Below are 15,897 nucleotides of genomic sequence, written 5' to 3' on the forward strand. Positions count from 1 at the left end.
TATGCGACCTCAAATCTGCAATCACTCAACCTCGACCTTCTTAACTTCAACATCATCTGGCTCCGTCTTCGGCACCTCAATAACAAGAACCCCATCCTCCAACTTCGCCGAAATCGAATCACCTTCTATTTTGGGCGGATTCATCCGACTCCCTAATCGCACCTTCCGCTCAAACACCCCAATCTTTCGCTCATCCAGCGCAATTGTCTTGACCAGGTCCTCAGACCCAGGGCGACTGATCACCCCTGTGATGCTGATTTCGACCGCCTTCGGATCCCAGTTGAGTTCAATATCTTCCTTCTTGGCGCCGGGAAGCGGCACATGAATCACAAATGTCTCAGGAGTGTTGAACACGTCAACCTCAGGCTTGTACTTGTCTGAATCAGTGGTCGGAAGTTTGTAGGGTGCTTGTTGACTGACTGCCCAGTTGCCGTGGGAGGCATGGGGCCCTTGAAATTCCCCTCTTCCGAAGCCGCCAAATGAAGGGCCACCGAAATGTGGCTGGCCGAAGGATCCGTGCCCACCCCATCCTCCTTTTCCATGTCCGCCGTGCGGACCACTCGGGAACGGGTATGGTTGTTGATGGAAGGAGGGCTTGTACTTGTCGTCCTCTTCCCATGGAGAGGGATATGGCTGTCTCCACGGGGCTGCACCCGAATAGGTGTGTGGTGTGTGGCCATCGGCTGGTCCAGGGCAAGGGTAGGGCTTGCGAGGGCAGGGCTTGGTCTTGTCGTCATCCCAGGGGGAATAGTATGGCTTTCTACCTTCTGCAGGGCCAGGATATGTGTGCGGCTGCTGAGCGTAGCCTGGGAAAGGGTATGGTTTGCGGCCTTCAGAGGCGCCGGGAAAGGTGTACGGTGGATGACCTTCTGCAGGGCCTGGGTATGGATATTGCTTGCGAAAGGCGGGGCCATCGCCGGATTGGTTGTTGACTTCCTTGACCTGGTCTTCGTCGCCGACCTGGGCCCACGGAGGTGGGTAAGGATGGCCTGGGCGGCCGACTTGACCGTTGCCAGAATGAAAAGACCACGGCTTGGGATAAGGATGGTTGCCTTCACCATGAGGAGGGAAGAAAGGGTGAGGTGGGCCCTGCTCGTCCATGTTGGTGGCAAAGTCCGAGGAGGAGAAGTTCTGGTTGAGCGCTCTGATGGACATGCTTCAAGTTGAAATGCAGGTTTGGTTGAAGTGAGTTAATATAGTACGTACTGTAGTAAGTAATACTGTGGTTTTGGTGGGTGATAAGAATGTAGAATCATTCTGGTTACCTGCATTTTATAGAGAGTGTTTTCAGGCAGCCAGGTTCGAAAATGTAGTGTTGTACAGAGCACGGAGTATGTTGTGGGTATACAGCAATTGACTTTGTCATGGCGTGGTACGGGTGGATCAGTGGCGCCGCCAGCTTTGGAACATTCCAGCCAATCAAATCAATTCCAGAGGGGAATATCGCCCCACTTGACAGCCGGCGGACATCCTAACCCCCGAGCTCTCAATAGCTACATCCATATCTAGTCCGCCATTGTTGAGCTACCTAGCTCACTCGGACATTGTGCCACCTGAGCCGCATTTGAACTGGCTCCCGTTTTCATGAATAGATGGAAAAGTGGTTCTGGACAGCTTAAGTGTAGCGATAACACTAACAAGGCAGGAAATATCTACCAAGGATATGTAAAAGGAGTATCAAAAGGATTACCAAAAAGATACCCACAAGGCCGTATAACTGGCCTCAAAAACTTTGACTGGTGTTAAGTCGAAATAAGGTTCGTGTAATGGAAATTGCACGGGCAGGAAGGATCTACATAGAAAAACTCCGGATCGTTCAACCACAGAGGTCAGTAAGATAAAGGATAATCGTTTTGGAATTAAATTACAATGGTACAAAACTAACAAAATAAACTGGATTATCTCAATCTCAAGTTAAGCAGCCAAAGACGAAAAAGGTTCCCCTGCTCTGGTCTATTTGCCTCCCGCCCCTTGGGTACTCTTTTCTCCACCCTGTCCCTTATTCTCAGCATCGGGCTTTGGCTTTCCCTTCTTGATACTCTTCCATTCCAGAGTAGCCGCACCCAGTACTGTCAAACAAGAAATGACCATGCCGACCTGAAACACCTTCCGCAGGGCATCATTGTAAGAATGAAGGACCGTCTCGTGCAAATCCGCCGGCATCGTATCCAGCAGCTCCGTGACACCCCCAGAGGTGACAAGATGGGGGTTGAACCCCGGCAGCCCGGAAAGTCTCTTCATGAGCTGATTAGCCAGGATATTCTCCCCAACTGACACAAAGACGGCCGCCCCAATCATCTGACCGAAAATCATCAGTGCTAGCCCAGATGGCACATCGGGCTTCGGAAGGACGGTCTGTGCAGCAAGATTGGGGACTTGGAAACATAAGCCCAGGCCGATCCCGTAGACGATCTGATAACCGATCCACTTTCCCTCGCTTGTGTCCACCTGGAACGTGGTGAGGAGACCAGCTCCGACGGACATGATGCAGGATCCAATTATCGCTAGTGGGGTATAGTATCCAATCTTCGAGTTTGTAATTCCACCACCGATTGACCCGATAACCATCGATATCATCATCGGTAGCAAGCGGATGCCGGATTCCACGGCAGAACTCCCTTTGATGGATTGGAACCAGATTGGGAGGAAGTACACTGTGATTAAAGTCAGCAACAGGCTATAGTACTTGGTGATGGGGTGCGTGTACCAAAGATATAGTTTCCAGAGCCGACGCAGAGCGTCTGCCAAAAGCCTGAAATGATGCTGCGCTGTGAGAATATACGCAGCGGGAGTGTTGCCGTCTTTGGAAGGAAGACCTGGACAGCAACAAAAGATAGAAGTAAGACGGCCATGAGAGCGAGGCAAGCCACGACGGGACCGCTGCTCCACTACAAAGTGTTAGTTATTATCGAAAATAAAGCGCCACATGACTTACAGCATATGCCTGGCCTCCCCACTGAAGCGCCAATATGAGACAGACAATTCCACCCACCAGAAGTGTGGTGCCGAAGAAGTCCAGTTGTAGCAGCTTCTCCCTCCAGGAGACTTTTGCTGTGTCTTGCTTGGGAATCTTGAGGCAGAAAGCAATGAAAACCATGGCGGCGCCACCAATTGGCAGATTTATATAAAAGCACCATCTCCATGTGACGCTCGATGCGAAGGCGCCGCCGATCAAGGGACCGACGACAGAGGCAATGCCGAAAAGGGCGCCGAAAAGTCCCTGGATTTGTGGACGTTTCTGGAGAGGCACGGAATGAATGATGCACATTATCTGAGAGTCCGTCTGTCAGCAATTAGCACAAAAGCCAGGGTCACGGGGTCAAATTACAGTGCCAGCGAGGATACCAGCAGCGCCGACTCCACAGATCGCTCTTCCGATTATAAAGGCGACTGAATTCGGAGCCGCTCCACAGATAGCAGAGGCAACCTCAAAACCTAGAATACTAGCAAGGAAGACGATTCTGACGGAAAACAGCTTGTAGAGCTTGCCGAACAACAGTTGGAATGCGCAGCATGTCAATAGGTAGGCACTTCCGTACCAGCCAACGTCACTGAAGGAGTTGAATTCATCAGTGATTTTGGGTATGGCCTATCAATTCCCTATAACTTAGCGCTAGAATTCGACTGGGTTCGATGTATATGATACACATACCGTTGAGATAATTGTTCTGTCTAGCGCGACTAAGAACATGGCGACAAAAGCTGATGCAATCAGACAGACAACCCTAAGGGTAGACTGAGTCTCGGGCGGGCCCGGGCGACCTGGAGGGCCTCCAGCTTCGGTTGATCCCTCATCTTTGACAGATGCATCAATAGCCACCTCACTATGTTGCTTTATCAACTGGGTGGCGTCTACCGCGGGCGATTTTGTGGTCTCAGAGGTTGAAGTCCGTGATGGAGGCATGGCGATTATGGTATTCATAGATCCACTAACCAAGACACGATCGATCAGTTGTCAATGTTGGAGCGCTAATAGTCCAGAACATAATGAATAAATTAGGAAATCTTTCATATTTAAAAGGACACAAAGGGAAAAACATGGTCGGTGATTTTGTGGTTTGCAAGATGATCAACACGATGGTCGGGGATTAGAAAGTGCGAAGGTTGGTTTCGGACCTTATAAAGCCCGACCTCCCCCCGAGGCCCTTGAAATGTCTTCTTCCCCCAACCAATGCGGGCTTCGGGGTCCGTGTTCTAACAACGTTGCTGCCGGAACAGCATCGTTAGTTACATGCCATGGCGATGCCAGTATCTCCATCCGAACAGACAGCCACCACCAAGTCCCGACGCGTGCTGGCCTGTGTGTTGTGTCAGCAACGCAAGATCAAGTGCGATCGTACATTCCCTTGCGTCAACTGTGTACGTGCCGGAGAGGAGTGCGAGCAAGCAACCCGCCAGCGACGCCGGAGATTTGCTGAGAGAGACCTGTTGGCGCGCCTGCGACACTATGAGAGCCTGCTGCGGCAGCATAACATCAAGTTCGACCCTCTCCACACGCCTACTAGAAACCATAGGTCTCCCAGCCAGGATGGGCGAAATGAAATTCCAGAGGGCGGCCAGTCGGAAAGCACTGGTCCTGATACGAATACTCCCTTGTTAAAAGAAAAGGAAACAATCAAGCCTAAATCATTGTACGAGATTCCGTCCTGTTCATTTCGTGAACACGCCCGTGCGTAACCCCGAGATGACTAATCATATAGTAGGAATATCTGGCATGCCATGAGTCAAAAGGTACGATGGAGTCTATGGGTGATTATGGGACTGGCTGACAGCTGGGAAAGACCGTAGCTTCCAAGGGTGATGACGGAAATGACGGGAATGACGGTGAAGACGACGAAAACGACAACGGGTTTCTACACGGCAGTGATGACATGCGCCACGCCGTGATCAAGAAGGCATGGAACCATATGTTTCAAGGTAAAACTAACGACCATCTTTTATTCGGTTCACCGGTAGGGAATGTCGATGACCTTTCTGCTTTTCATCCGACCCAGGTACAGATATTCAGGCTCTGGCAGATCTACTTGGATAACGTCAATCCTCTTCTCAAAGTAACACATACACCCACCCTTCAAACGCGTATCATCGATGCTGCTAGTGATATCGCGAACATTAATCCTACGTTGGAGGCATTGATGCTCAGCATCTACTGCGTCTCCATCCTAAGTCTCACAGAAGATCAATGCAGTGCGTTGTTCGGATCCCCCAAAAGGGATCTATTGGCTGCGTATCAGTCTGCATGCCAGCAAGCGTTACGAGGTTGTTCCTTTCTACGCTCGAGTGACCGGGAGTCCTTGACCGCATTGTATCTGTATTTAGTAAGTGTCTCGAACCAAGTTATCCACACTCACTGATGTTTGTAGGTGTCGATCAGACCTGACACAGACCCTGCATCTCTCTCATCGATGCTTAGCGTTGCTATTCGAATCGGTCAGCGCATAGGAATTCACAATGAGTCAATGTATGGTAAATGTTCCGCTCTAGAGGCGGAGATGCGTCGCAGACTCTGGTGGTCGCTCATCGTCTTTGATAATCGCATCTGCGAAATGTCCGACTATAAGACAGCGTCGTTGGCTCCTACCTGGGACTGCCGCGTTCCACTCAACGTTAGTGATTTCGAGCTCCAGCCAGATATTAAAACCCCTCCCTCAGAAAACAACAGACCGACAGAGATGCTCTTCGTTGTTGTGCGTAGTGAACTCGCCGACTTCGTTCGTCACAGCGCCTTCCACCTCGATTTCACCAATCCTCTTTTGAACACGATGGCCCCTCGCTCTCCCACCACGGATGAGGCGGAGCAGCTTCTGGCACTGGAGAAGACGATAGAGGAGAAATACTTGGTATCCTGTAACCCAGAGAACCCACTGCACTTCATGACGATCTGGACAATGCGGGGCTATGTAGCCAAGAATCGTCTGTTGCAACACTACTCCCAATACTCGACGACATCCGCGCAACTGACGGATCCACAGCGTAATGTCGGTATCTCCCACGCGTTGCGCATGCTAGAGTGCGATACCAACCTTATGGCATCACCTCTCACTAAAGGATACTTGTGGCTTGTTCACTTCCACTTCCCCTTCCCCGCATACATCCACCTGCTGCAGGATTTGAAGAGGAGGCCCGACGAGGAGCATACAGACCACGCGTGGGAGGTCATGAGCAACAACTATGAGGCCCGCATGATGGATGTCAAGGATGACGAACATCCCTTGTTTATCGTCTTCTCTCGGGTTGTGCTTCAGGCTTGGCAGGCGCGTGAACAGCTAGCCAGACAGCAACAGACGCCCCTAGTGCCACCACGGATTGTGTCCAATATCCGGAACAAATTGATGCAGATGATGTCGACTTTTGGACAGGATGCAGACACGGTGCAGCCTGGTTGCACCTCGGATCTCAATGCGGACAACCTGTCCATGCCGATGCACATGGATTTCAATGTGCCTGGGGTGGCCTATGACGCTGGAGATCAGGTGCCTATGAGCTTGGGAGCGTGGGAATATCCCGAGATGTCTGGGCTGAGCTCCATGGACGTGGATGCAAATGAGTTTCTTTTGAACACGATGGAGTGGAACACTTTGCATGCACGAGGCAGGTGACAGTGCTCCTCGGCAAAAGAAAACGACCCCTCTGTCGCAATGGTTGTTACGACTTCTCTTTTAGATCCTTGTTTGGCAATGATATCTCAGACTAAGATGGCATGTAAGCTGCGACGTCTGGTTCATGAGTAGCGGAGTCAGGGTGAGCGGCTGACGTTTTGCGTACGTCGTCTGAAGTCATACAATATATATTCCAATAAAGCCACAGTCACAAGGCTAGAACTACGCATTATTTATAGGAGTTTAATAATTTACCTCGTTCAAGATGGTATAATGCACATTATATTTTAGGAGAAAACCCCAAACCCCTTTCGGGTGTTCTTTTTGGATGACCTCTTACATAGCTTCTATCAATACTAAAAATGATAGGGATAGATAGGACGGTGTATATACAACGTGGAAAGCGGTAAACTGTACAGAGGGGCTTCTAATTATATATACCTACATGTAGGGATGGACAGCCTACCTGCGATGGGACCTGGTCTTATACAGTGACCTTCATACAATTATAATGCTGCTATATCCCGACTATTATACAGAAATCAAAACCTATACATCATCACTATCCTCATCTTCCGAGGCGGTATCTCCGAAGATGCCAGGGACCGAAATAGATGGCCGTGCCTTGAAGTTTCTAGAAAGAAGTCCGAGGAGAAGGTTATCATCATCGGGCGGACTGCAGGTAACCCCGTCTAACATGAAGTTATCCTCGTGGTCCATCTCCTCGACAAGCGCGAAAAGCATATTGCACGGGAGGTATCTCCCAAAAAATCCCAAAATAGCTTTCTCTTATTGGCCTAGAAAATTGCGGCCGCCTGGCTTTGCCTTCTTCGGATGCTATCTTGCCAACACATGCGCAGTGTTTGGACATAGTAGTGGAAGTAAAGGTAGCGGGCTGCAGGTCTGAAACTAGAGCGGAACCTCAGTTGCTGGCCGTCAAGTTATCCGTGAGTGAGATCTATGAATCTCGGGATTCGTTCATCTTTCATTCCCCAATCAGGGTCAATAAGTCTCACCCGGTACTTCCGGAGCTCATGAAATTTGTCCTGCTAGCTGCTGTCCCGATTTTTGTAGTCTGGGTCCTTGGTTGCTATTCCCATAGCAGTGCTGACGATCTTGATGAAAGATGCTCTCACAATCATCCCCGGTTTCCGTTTTGTCAACTGATCAACTATGACTTGGCAAGGATCTGCTCGTGAGCCTGGATCCTTTCAAGGATTCATTTTGCCTCGTCCGTTTTTATCCACATCTTATAGATGCCTCCAAAGCTTCCATGTGAGACCTTGCGCTCCATATGAGGTCAAAAGGCCTGTATCCCATCATTCGTTTCTTGAAAATCATCAGGTCGCTTGCAAGGTGGTCTTGTCTCTTCTTTTGAGAATTTTCGTCGCTTCTGATTCTGGTTGGAACAATTCAATTCGTGTGTTGAGTGTGTCGATGATGAAGGAGATGGGATTTGGGAACCGAAGGTTGGGAGATAGGCAAGTTGGAAGACATGGGACCCTTGGCAGATGTAAAAGTAATAGTAAGCAATAGAGGTGCGTAGGCGATGAGGGAGGTAAACCTCGGAAGTTGGGAGTTTCTGGAAAGACCTCAACTGGAAGCAACTACCGTGCAAGTGTATCATCTTTTATAACCTGAGGATACTAAAAGGCAGATTGAAGATCTGAAGACCTCAAACACACTGCAAAAGATGGCAAAGATAAGGTTGGTTAGGCATGTCAATATCATGACACGCACTATATATATCGGAGCCGGGACTATCTGATCCTTTTGACCTAGTTTGTAACTCGCCAGTCTAGGGGTAGGTTGTAATAGTCAACAACAATATGTAGATATTGCAGATGACCTATAACCTATATATGCTTGTGATAAGCTACCTATTAGAAGAGGATAATGATTAATTCGCTCAAAACAAAATGTCAACAAGGGGCTATATCATATATTCTGTCTTATGCTGTCATGTCCATAGCCAGTAAAAGGCCAGACTTCAATTAAGGCCTTGTTATATTCATTTAAGATGTCTTTTGAGATGTCTTTTAAGCTATGTTTTAAATGTCTTTAGGGATATCTTTTAAGCTATCTTTTTACATGCTTTTTAGATGTCTTTTTAGATATATACGAGGGCGGTAAAAAAGTATATTCTACATACGAGACTTTCCTAGCCACTTCTACATATAACCTTTGACTATATAAGTAATCAACTTTATCTAGAGGCCATATGTAATCTGCTTAAATCGTTATATCACGTCGTATCATGTCGTATCATGTAATTAAATTCTCGGCTTGTCTTACTCCAAACCCAACTGGAAAAGCTTCAATTTTTGTTTGTGTTTGTCGCCCCACTCCAACTTCAGTTCATCACCTTCATCACTTCACCTCTTCACCCCCTTCATTCAAACCATATCTTCACTCTTCTATGTTTCGACGATTTCGTGCATTAACTGCACTTTTTTAAACGAAAAATGCTCGCCCCAGAGATCGCCAACTTAGTGCAGTTCTTCTATCCTATCGGCAACACCCCTGCTGTCTCATTGACTCAGGATCTGCCACCAAAGAAGAAGGCCGATCTACTGCTTCTTGGCTGTGGAGATGTGCGCCACATCCTCTTCACAGTACACACGGAGCAGCACGGTCGCGATCCACGTCCTTTAGACGTCACATGCTGCGATGTAGACACCGCTGTGATTGGTATGACGACTGATTCTAATTTCAGGTTCAAGAAGCTAATGAGAAAAATCATTCACAGCTCGCAACATCGTGTTGCTGTCCCTGGTTCTCGATGATGTTGATGGTGCCAATGACCAACTTATTTGGAATATATTCTATCATTTCCGCATTGACGAAGGTTCTCTTGATCTGTTGCAAAGGCAAACAACTAAGTTGCTCTCCCTGTCAACATCGCTGCACACATGGCAACAGACCGAGTATGGCCGAGTGATCCGGATGTGCGATCGTATCTCTCTTGAACGGGTCCGCGACATGTGGCGCTTCTATGGAGAAAAGAGAGAAGGCGATGTGCTTCGTCACTTTAAAAAGAAGCTTGATGATGGAATGAGAGTTTCTCAGGAGTTTCAAAAGTCGGTCATTGGTGACAAGATGAGTGTGATAACGGGAATCCGAGCTGCTGCCCCGGCATGCTTGCAAGCCACCCGTGCTCTCGGTGATTTGTACAAAAATTATTGGGCTTTCGGTACCACCGATACTGATAAAACAACTCGCTCCCTTTCCGTCAATTCCAACCCAATGTTTGCGCCCAAGGATGGAAACATGTTTTTGCATTATGGGACTGATCCGGTACTTGGATTCCACATCGGCTCCTGTTATGCCCGGATTAAGCCAACGTCGCCTGAGTCAGGTTCTTCTTCCGCGAACCCTGAGCTGCATGAAATCGTCAAAACCGCCAAGACAGAGTTCGGCACCTGGACAAAGTCGTTCAGGGCGCATTCCAAGGCTGACTTGATCACACTACGGTTCTTTATTGGAGATGCGGTGGCTTTTGCATACGCCCTCCAGCAGATCCGCACCACCGGTCCTTCAAAGTCGTCTCATTTGTACCGTGATCGTTATCATTTCGAACCGCTGGTCTTGGATGATGAAAGCTATTTGAAGACCTCAGCACCGCTTGTGTTTGACATTATTGACACGTCTAACCTTATCGATCATCTTGGGGCCTTGAATCTGCTCACTGCCACTTCCCCGCTTCTCCGCAGTAGCCTCTCGGCGACTGTTTATTCAGAGAAGCTCGTGCGGACCCAGGAAACTCAGATATCCCTTCTTGAAACTCTTCTATGTGGAGACATGCCTACGGTTACCTCGCTTCTCGGCTTGGTGCCCGTGGAGGTGGCGACAAGCAGTGCCTTCTCGTCTGCAGGGGATGAAGCTTTATGTCAAGATACGCCAGGCCCCTCGTCCAAGGCTGGACAAGTGTTCTCGAGAATTGCATGGAAGAGACCATTGAATCCGGCCGATGTAGCTGTCAACACACTGGGCCTTATTCACTTTGATTCCGCCGGCCTAGCACAGGTGCTCTATCGTGTTTTGTTGAAAATGTTCGCCCACGAGGATGTCTCGAAGTTGCTTGCCAGAATGCAAAGCACACAAATACAATCTCTGCCGACTTACAACCGGGCGAGCTTTGTCGCTTTCCTTTGCCTCGTCAAGACACGGACCAGCACTGGCTGGGATAAGACCATGCAAGAACTACTTGATCTCATGGATCAAGACAACAGTCTCGCATTTGCCAATACCTACATGCAAGAGCTGTGTCTGTGGATGCATCTGAAGGGTCTTCATTCTGTTGATATTTTAAAACGGCCACCATACAGCCTGACTAGCCATCCCCAAACTGGGACCTTGGAGGGCTGGCAGAACATGCCACCTATGGTGAGTGTCACCCTTCGTGTTCCTCGGAGCAAATTAGACCCCTTTATCGCCGAAACCATCAAAGTTGGCGTTACACCTCCGCTCCATGCTATTCTGCAATCTTCCCCACGAGCAGCCAGCCAGTGGCAAAACATGTTTGCGGAAACACAGATTGGATTTGGTAACCTTAAAGCCAAAGGATCCAGACACAGCGACTCGTTTGAAGTGGAAATTGAAGAAGACCAATTGGGATGGAAGGGAAAGTCGCCAATGTTTATTTCCTTCTATGTGCCAAGTTGGATCTTACTTCAAGAACCGTGTAGCGCCACTGTCTCTCTGGCTATCCCGCACTCTCCTACAACAACCCGGACATTTGCCAGTAGCCTGGGACACAGTCTGAGCATCTTTACTGCCAAACAAGAGGAGGTTGCACATGTCTACATTACCAAGAACCAGCCACATCAGAGTGATGTTATGTCCATCCACGGCTTTTATCCAGAGGATGTCAAGAACGAAGTCGGTCCCGACAGAAACTCGGAGACAACCGTTACTGCCACCGTCAATGAGAAAACCGGCCAGATTTCATCATTCGCTACCCGTGTCCAAATTCTATCGGAGCAATCAAAAGCTCTACTTAGGGATGGCAGCGAGATCACCCAGTCCTTAAGATCACCGTTTAACTATGCTTTAGCCCTTAAAAACGGACCAAGCTTCAATGCCAACTTCCCTGCTCCTGTTTTGGACTCCACCGTGAGAGTGAGAATTGCTCGGAAGTCATCTTACCTTGAGCTCGTCGCAGATGTTGCCAAGTCCACGGACTGGTCAGGCTTGCGGTCCTTTATGTATCCAGTGTTTTTAGATTCGGGATCGCCCGCTCTGTGGAACATGCCGCACGTCAATCTCTCATCACTTCCCACCATAGACCTAACCAATCCTTCGTCTGAACGTCTACAATGGCTACGGACCCACCTTCCAACTATGTGGTCCGCACCGGAGACTGCCCTGAAGTTTAACCCTTCCTTGCCAGCTCCACCGAAGACCCGGGCCAGAGTGGACTTCAAGGATGGTTTATTCCACATGTTCCTAGGCTTCAGTGGAACAGCAGGTCCTCAGGCCTCTGTCTACGCTATCGACTGCCCCGAAGAGAAGGGCGTGCAAATGGTGGTTTTCGTATCGAATATGTTACTCGATATTTCGAATCGTACTGTTGTTCTTGACGCTGCAGTTCTCCCTTTGTACACTGATCTCATGCCGCAAATTCTGCCGGCTCTGCAAGACATGGCGAACAGCACCCATTCACCCAAGTCCATCCGCACCTCCAAGGACGAGCTTCATCTGTGGAAGGAAGCTCTGCCTGCTTGGACCGAGCGATGCCGATCTTGGTCCCACAAGTCTAATTGCGAGTACACTGCAACGGGCAAGATTCCACTCTCGATCAAATTTGGGGAAAGAGTTTTGTGCTCGTGTGGGAAGGGCACGGTACCAACTGATTTTATGCCCGAATTTGATGGATGGAAAGCTCTTGCCAAACACTGTGTGCGGATGGCCATTTCTCCAGCTTTTGCGTCAGCACTTGTTGAGAAGCCCATTGATTTATCCGTACTTTCATCGGCTGGCGATGCGAGTGGTGAAGATTTGAACAGCTGCCAGGTCTGTGGCAAGGACGAGGATGCCAATGGTTCGGGTCTGAGGAATTGTTCACGATGTCATAAAGCAAAATACTGCTCCAGGGACTGTCAGAAGGCCGATTGGAAGAAACATAAGAAGGTCTGCAAAGCAGATGGAAACTGAGTCGGAAGTATGTAATATTTTCTCAATACTGAAATGGCCACAAAAATTGACTTGTACTTTTGTTACAGTAGATATCTAGAATGGATCATCTGCGCGGTATTGTGGTATTACAACTATAAAAAAAAAAAAGAATTAATAATGTTAGGGACTGACTGCTCGTGGAAGTTCTTCCGAATTGCCTCTGTAGATGATCTTGATAAGGATAATGCTTATCGGCTTATCGATAAGGCAAATTTTTCAGATTTGAGCTTCGTCCCTGTCAACATTCTTTCGCGCCACACCTCAAAATGCCCGAAAAGGTCCGTACCGTGTTCGCGGACTCAGACGATGAGAAGGTTGTAAAGACCAAGGTCTCGCTTCAACCCACGGAAGAAACCGAGCGCAAGAAGAAGAGAAACAAGAAGCGCAAGCTCGATGAGCCCGAAGTGTCCAAAACCGCCGAGCAAGATGAACCGAAAGAAATTGCTGCACCCGTCAAATCGGTAGAAAAAGCAGTCCCTGTGCAAAAAAAGAGAGCAGAAACAGTTGCTCAAACAAATGGCGCACCATCATCATCCAAATCGTACCCGAAATCGAAGTCGAGACCCTTCACCGATACCAAAACCAACTTCACACCCTTACGAGAAAAGGCCAAAGCCCTCCTCGAGACGCGGCGAAAGCTCCCCGTATTCGAAAATGCCGATTTGATCCGCGATCTGCTACGCGAACAAGATGTGATGCTTTTGGTCGGTGAAACCGGTAGCGGAAAGAGTACGCAGATCCCGCAGTTCCTGGTGGACGAGTTCTGGTGTCGGCCCGTACCTACGCAAATCACACGGGATGGAAAGACGGAAAAGAAAATGGTCGGAGGGTGCATCGCAATCACACAGCCGCGTCGAGTTGCTGCCATTTCGCTGGCCCGCCGTGTAGCTGAGGAGATGGGCACACCGCTTGGATCACATTCGCCTGCTAGCAAGGTCGGCTATTCAGTGCGATTTGATACCTCTACGTCTCCCAGCACGCGGGTCAAGTTCTTGACTGAGGGAATGCTGCTCCAGGAGATGTTGCACGACCCGAACTTGACCAAGTACAGCGCTATTGTTGTTGACGAGGTCCACGAACGAGGCATCAATGTGGATTTGACACTTGGATTCCTGCGTAATCTTGTGTCCGGCAAGAAGGAGGGCCGGGGTGGTGTGCCGCTCAAGGTCATTGTCATGAGTGCTACGGCTGATATGGAGAGTCTAACGGATTTCTTCCAACAAGGATTGAAACAACCGGAGGCACAACAGAAGGCTATTGAAGCGTCTGAGGCTGATGCCGATAAAATGGATACCTCGAGTCCGAAGGATATCTCTGTCTGCCGTATTAAGGGCCGACAATTTGCGGTTAAGACTATCTACTCGCCCGCGCCAGTACATGACTTCGTGGATGCAGCCCTCAAAATTATCTTCCAGATTCACCAAAAGGAACCAATGCCGGGTGACATCCTGGTTTTCCTCACTGGTCAGGAAACTGTCGAGGCTTTGGAACACCTGGTGAATGAGTATGCGATGAGCATGGACCCATCGCTTCCTAAAATTTTGGTTCTACCTCTGTTCGCCGCACTGCCACAGGCTGCCCAGCAACGCGTCTTCGCCCCCGCTCCACCACGAACGCGCAAGGTTGTTCTGTCCACTAATATTGCCGAGACTTCCGTCACTGTGTCTGGTGTACGGCACGTGATTGACTGCGGCAAGGCAAAGGTCAAACAATTCCGCACTCGCCTGGGTCTTGACTCGCTCCTCGTCAAGCCTATCTCCAAGTCAGCTGCGATCCAGCGAAAGGGTCGAGCTGGTCGTGAGGCCCCTGGCCAATGTTTCCGACTATACACAGAGAAAGACTATCTAGCCTTGGATGAGACCAATACCCCCGAGATTCTGCGCTGTGATCTGAGCCAAGCCTTGCTGAACATGAAGGCGCGTGGCGTTGATGACATTGTTGGATTCCCATTCCTGACCCGCCCACCACGGGAAGCACTCGAGAAAGCTCTTCTCCAGCTATTGAACATTAATGGCCTTGAAGATGATGGAAAAATCAGCGCCGTCGGCCTACACATTGCCAAGCTGCCCTTGACTCCAACTCTGGGTCGTGTGCTGTTGGCAGCTGCTGAGAACGGGCATGAGTGCTTGCTAGACGTCATTGATATTATCTCCTGTCTGAGTGTGGAGAACATTTTCCTGAACACCACCTCAGAAGAGAAGAAGGAAGCAGCAGAGGCCGCCCGCCGCGATTTATACCGTCGCGAGGGTGACCACCTCACAATGCTGATGACTGTGCGTGTGTATGCCGCTGAACAGGCCGACCGCAAGGCATGGGCAGAGCGACACCTGGTATCCCACCGAGCGATGCAATCAGTCATGGTGAGTAGTACATAATTCCCGGACGCCAGTTACATCAAACTAACAAAACCATTAGGACGTCCGCAAGCAACTCCGCACCCAATGCCGACAAGCCAAGCTACTCACCAACGAGGCCTTGAACAATACCTCACTACACGACCCCTCGCCCATCCTCATTCTCCAGAGTTTCCTAGCCGGATTCGCCACCAATACGGCTCGCCTCGTGCCCGATGGCAGCTATCGTACAATTGTTGGAAACCAAACAGTGGCTATTCACCCATCGAGTGTGCTTTACGGCAAGAAGCTCGAGGCGATTATGTACAACGAATTTGTGTTCACCAACCGCAGTTACGCGCGTGGCGTTAGTGCTGTTCAGATGGATTGGGTGGGAGAGGCTTTGGCTGGGAAGGATTGATCGTCGGCTCGAGATGCTATATTCTAGTAGACTAATATATACCCCGTGAGCGATGATACCAGTTTGGCATCTTTCACTTCTCTGTATATCTCTCTTGGCAGAAATCTAATCTAAAAATAGTTATCCCATGACACCTTAAATCTCAGGCACTGAGGGGTCAAGGGGAAAGAGGACGGTTTCTAACAAAACAAGAGACCCGTCGGTGTGTATTAGAAGGGTTTGAGAAATATCAGGTTATAGGATGTGGCTGCCATCATCCCAACGTTGTTTTTAGTCGCGTCGAGTTTACCTTCTGGTTGATCTGCAGATCTGCAACCAAGTTGGAAATTACTCTACTTGCATCAGACATTGGGAATAAGACCATCAA

At 49.2% G+C, this 15,897-nt stretch overlaps 6 protein-coding genes across 6 annotated transcripts; 3 read left to right on the forward strand and 3 right to left on the reverse strand.

Annotated features, from left to right (window-relative positions):
* Window positions 1–21: 21 nt before the first annotated feature.
* Window positions 22–1,155, reverse strand: N7455_000093 (Hsp20/alpha crystallin family protein; the record flags this gene model as incomplete). The annotated part of the gene is made up of 1 exon (XM_065603719.1): window positions 22–1,155. The coding sequence occupies one exon, from the start codon at window positions 1,153–1,155 to the stop codon at window positions 22–24; it is 1,134 nt and encodes a 377-aa protein (XP_065462210.1).
* A 798-nt stretch (window positions 1,156–1,953) lies between these two features.
* Window positions 1,954–3,904, reverse strand: N7455_000094 (putative MFS aflatoxin efflux pump; the record flags this gene model as incomplete). Its single annotated transcript, XM_065603720.1, has 5 exons — window positions 1,954–2,654; window positions 2,708–2,888; window positions 2,936–3,271; window positions 3,329–3,589; window positions 3,653–3,904. The coding sequence occupies 5 exons, from the start codon at window positions 3,902–3,904 to the stop codon at window positions 1,954–1,956; spliced, it is 1,731 nt and encodes a 576-aa protein (XP_065462211.1).
* A 249-nt stretch (window positions 3,905–4,153) lies between these two features.
* N7455_000095 (C6 zinc finger domain protein) lies at window positions 4,154–6,599 on the forward strand (the record flags this gene model as incomplete). Its single annotated transcript, XM_065603721.1, has 4 exons — window positions 4,154–4,631; window positions 4,704–4,731; window positions 4,782–5,318; window positions 5,364–6,599. The coding sequence occupies exons 1-4, from the start codon at window positions 4,237–4,239 to the stop codon at window positions 6,597–6,599; spliced, it is 2,196 nt and encodes a 731-aa protein (XP_065462212.1). The 5' UTR covers window positions 4,154–4,236.
* Window positions 6,600–7,148: 549 nt separating this feature from the next.
* On the reverse strand, window positions 7,149–7,343 carry N7455_000096 (uncharacterized protein; the record flags this gene model as incomplete). The annotated part of the gene is made up of 1 exon (XM_040960774.2): window positions 7,149–7,343. The coding sequence occupies one exon, from the start codon at window positions 7,341–7,343 to the stop codon at window positions 7,149–7,151; it is 195 nt and encodes a 64-aa protein (XP_040808753.2).
* A 1,721-nt stretch (window positions 7,344–9,064) lies between these two features.
* Window positions 9,065–12,755, forward strand: N7455_000097 (uncharacterized protein; the record flags this gene model as incomplete). The annotated part of the gene is made up of 2 exons (XM_040960806.2): window positions 9,065–9,290; window positions 9,349–12,755. The coding sequence occupies 2 exons, from the start codon at window positions 9,065–9,067 to the stop codon at window positions 12,753–12,755; spliced, it is 3,633 nt and encodes a 1,210-aa protein (XP_040808774.2).
* Window positions 12,756–13,042: 287 nt separating this feature from the next.
* N7455_000098 (putative ATP-dependent RNA helicase (Hrh1)) lies at window positions 13,043–15,568 on the forward strand (the record flags this gene model as incomplete). The annotated part of the gene is made up of 2 exons (XM_040960781.2): window positions 13,043–15,136; window positions 15,192–15,568. 2 exons carry the CDS (start codon window positions 13,043–13,045, stop codon window positions 15,528–15,530), a joined length of 2,433 nt encoding a protein of 810 aa, XP_040808798.2. The 3' UTR covers window positions 15,531–15,568.
* Between the last annotated feature and the right edge of the window lie 329 nt (window positions 15,569–15,897).

Source organism: Penicillium solitum, assembly GCF_028829755.1.
Source record: "Penicillium solitum strain IBT 25940 chromosome Unknown utg000001l_segment0_segment0, whole genome shotgun sequence".
NCBI classification, from domain to species: Eukaryota; Fungi; Ascomycota; class Eurotiomycetes; order Eurotiales; family Aspergillaceae; genus Penicillium; species Penicillium solitum.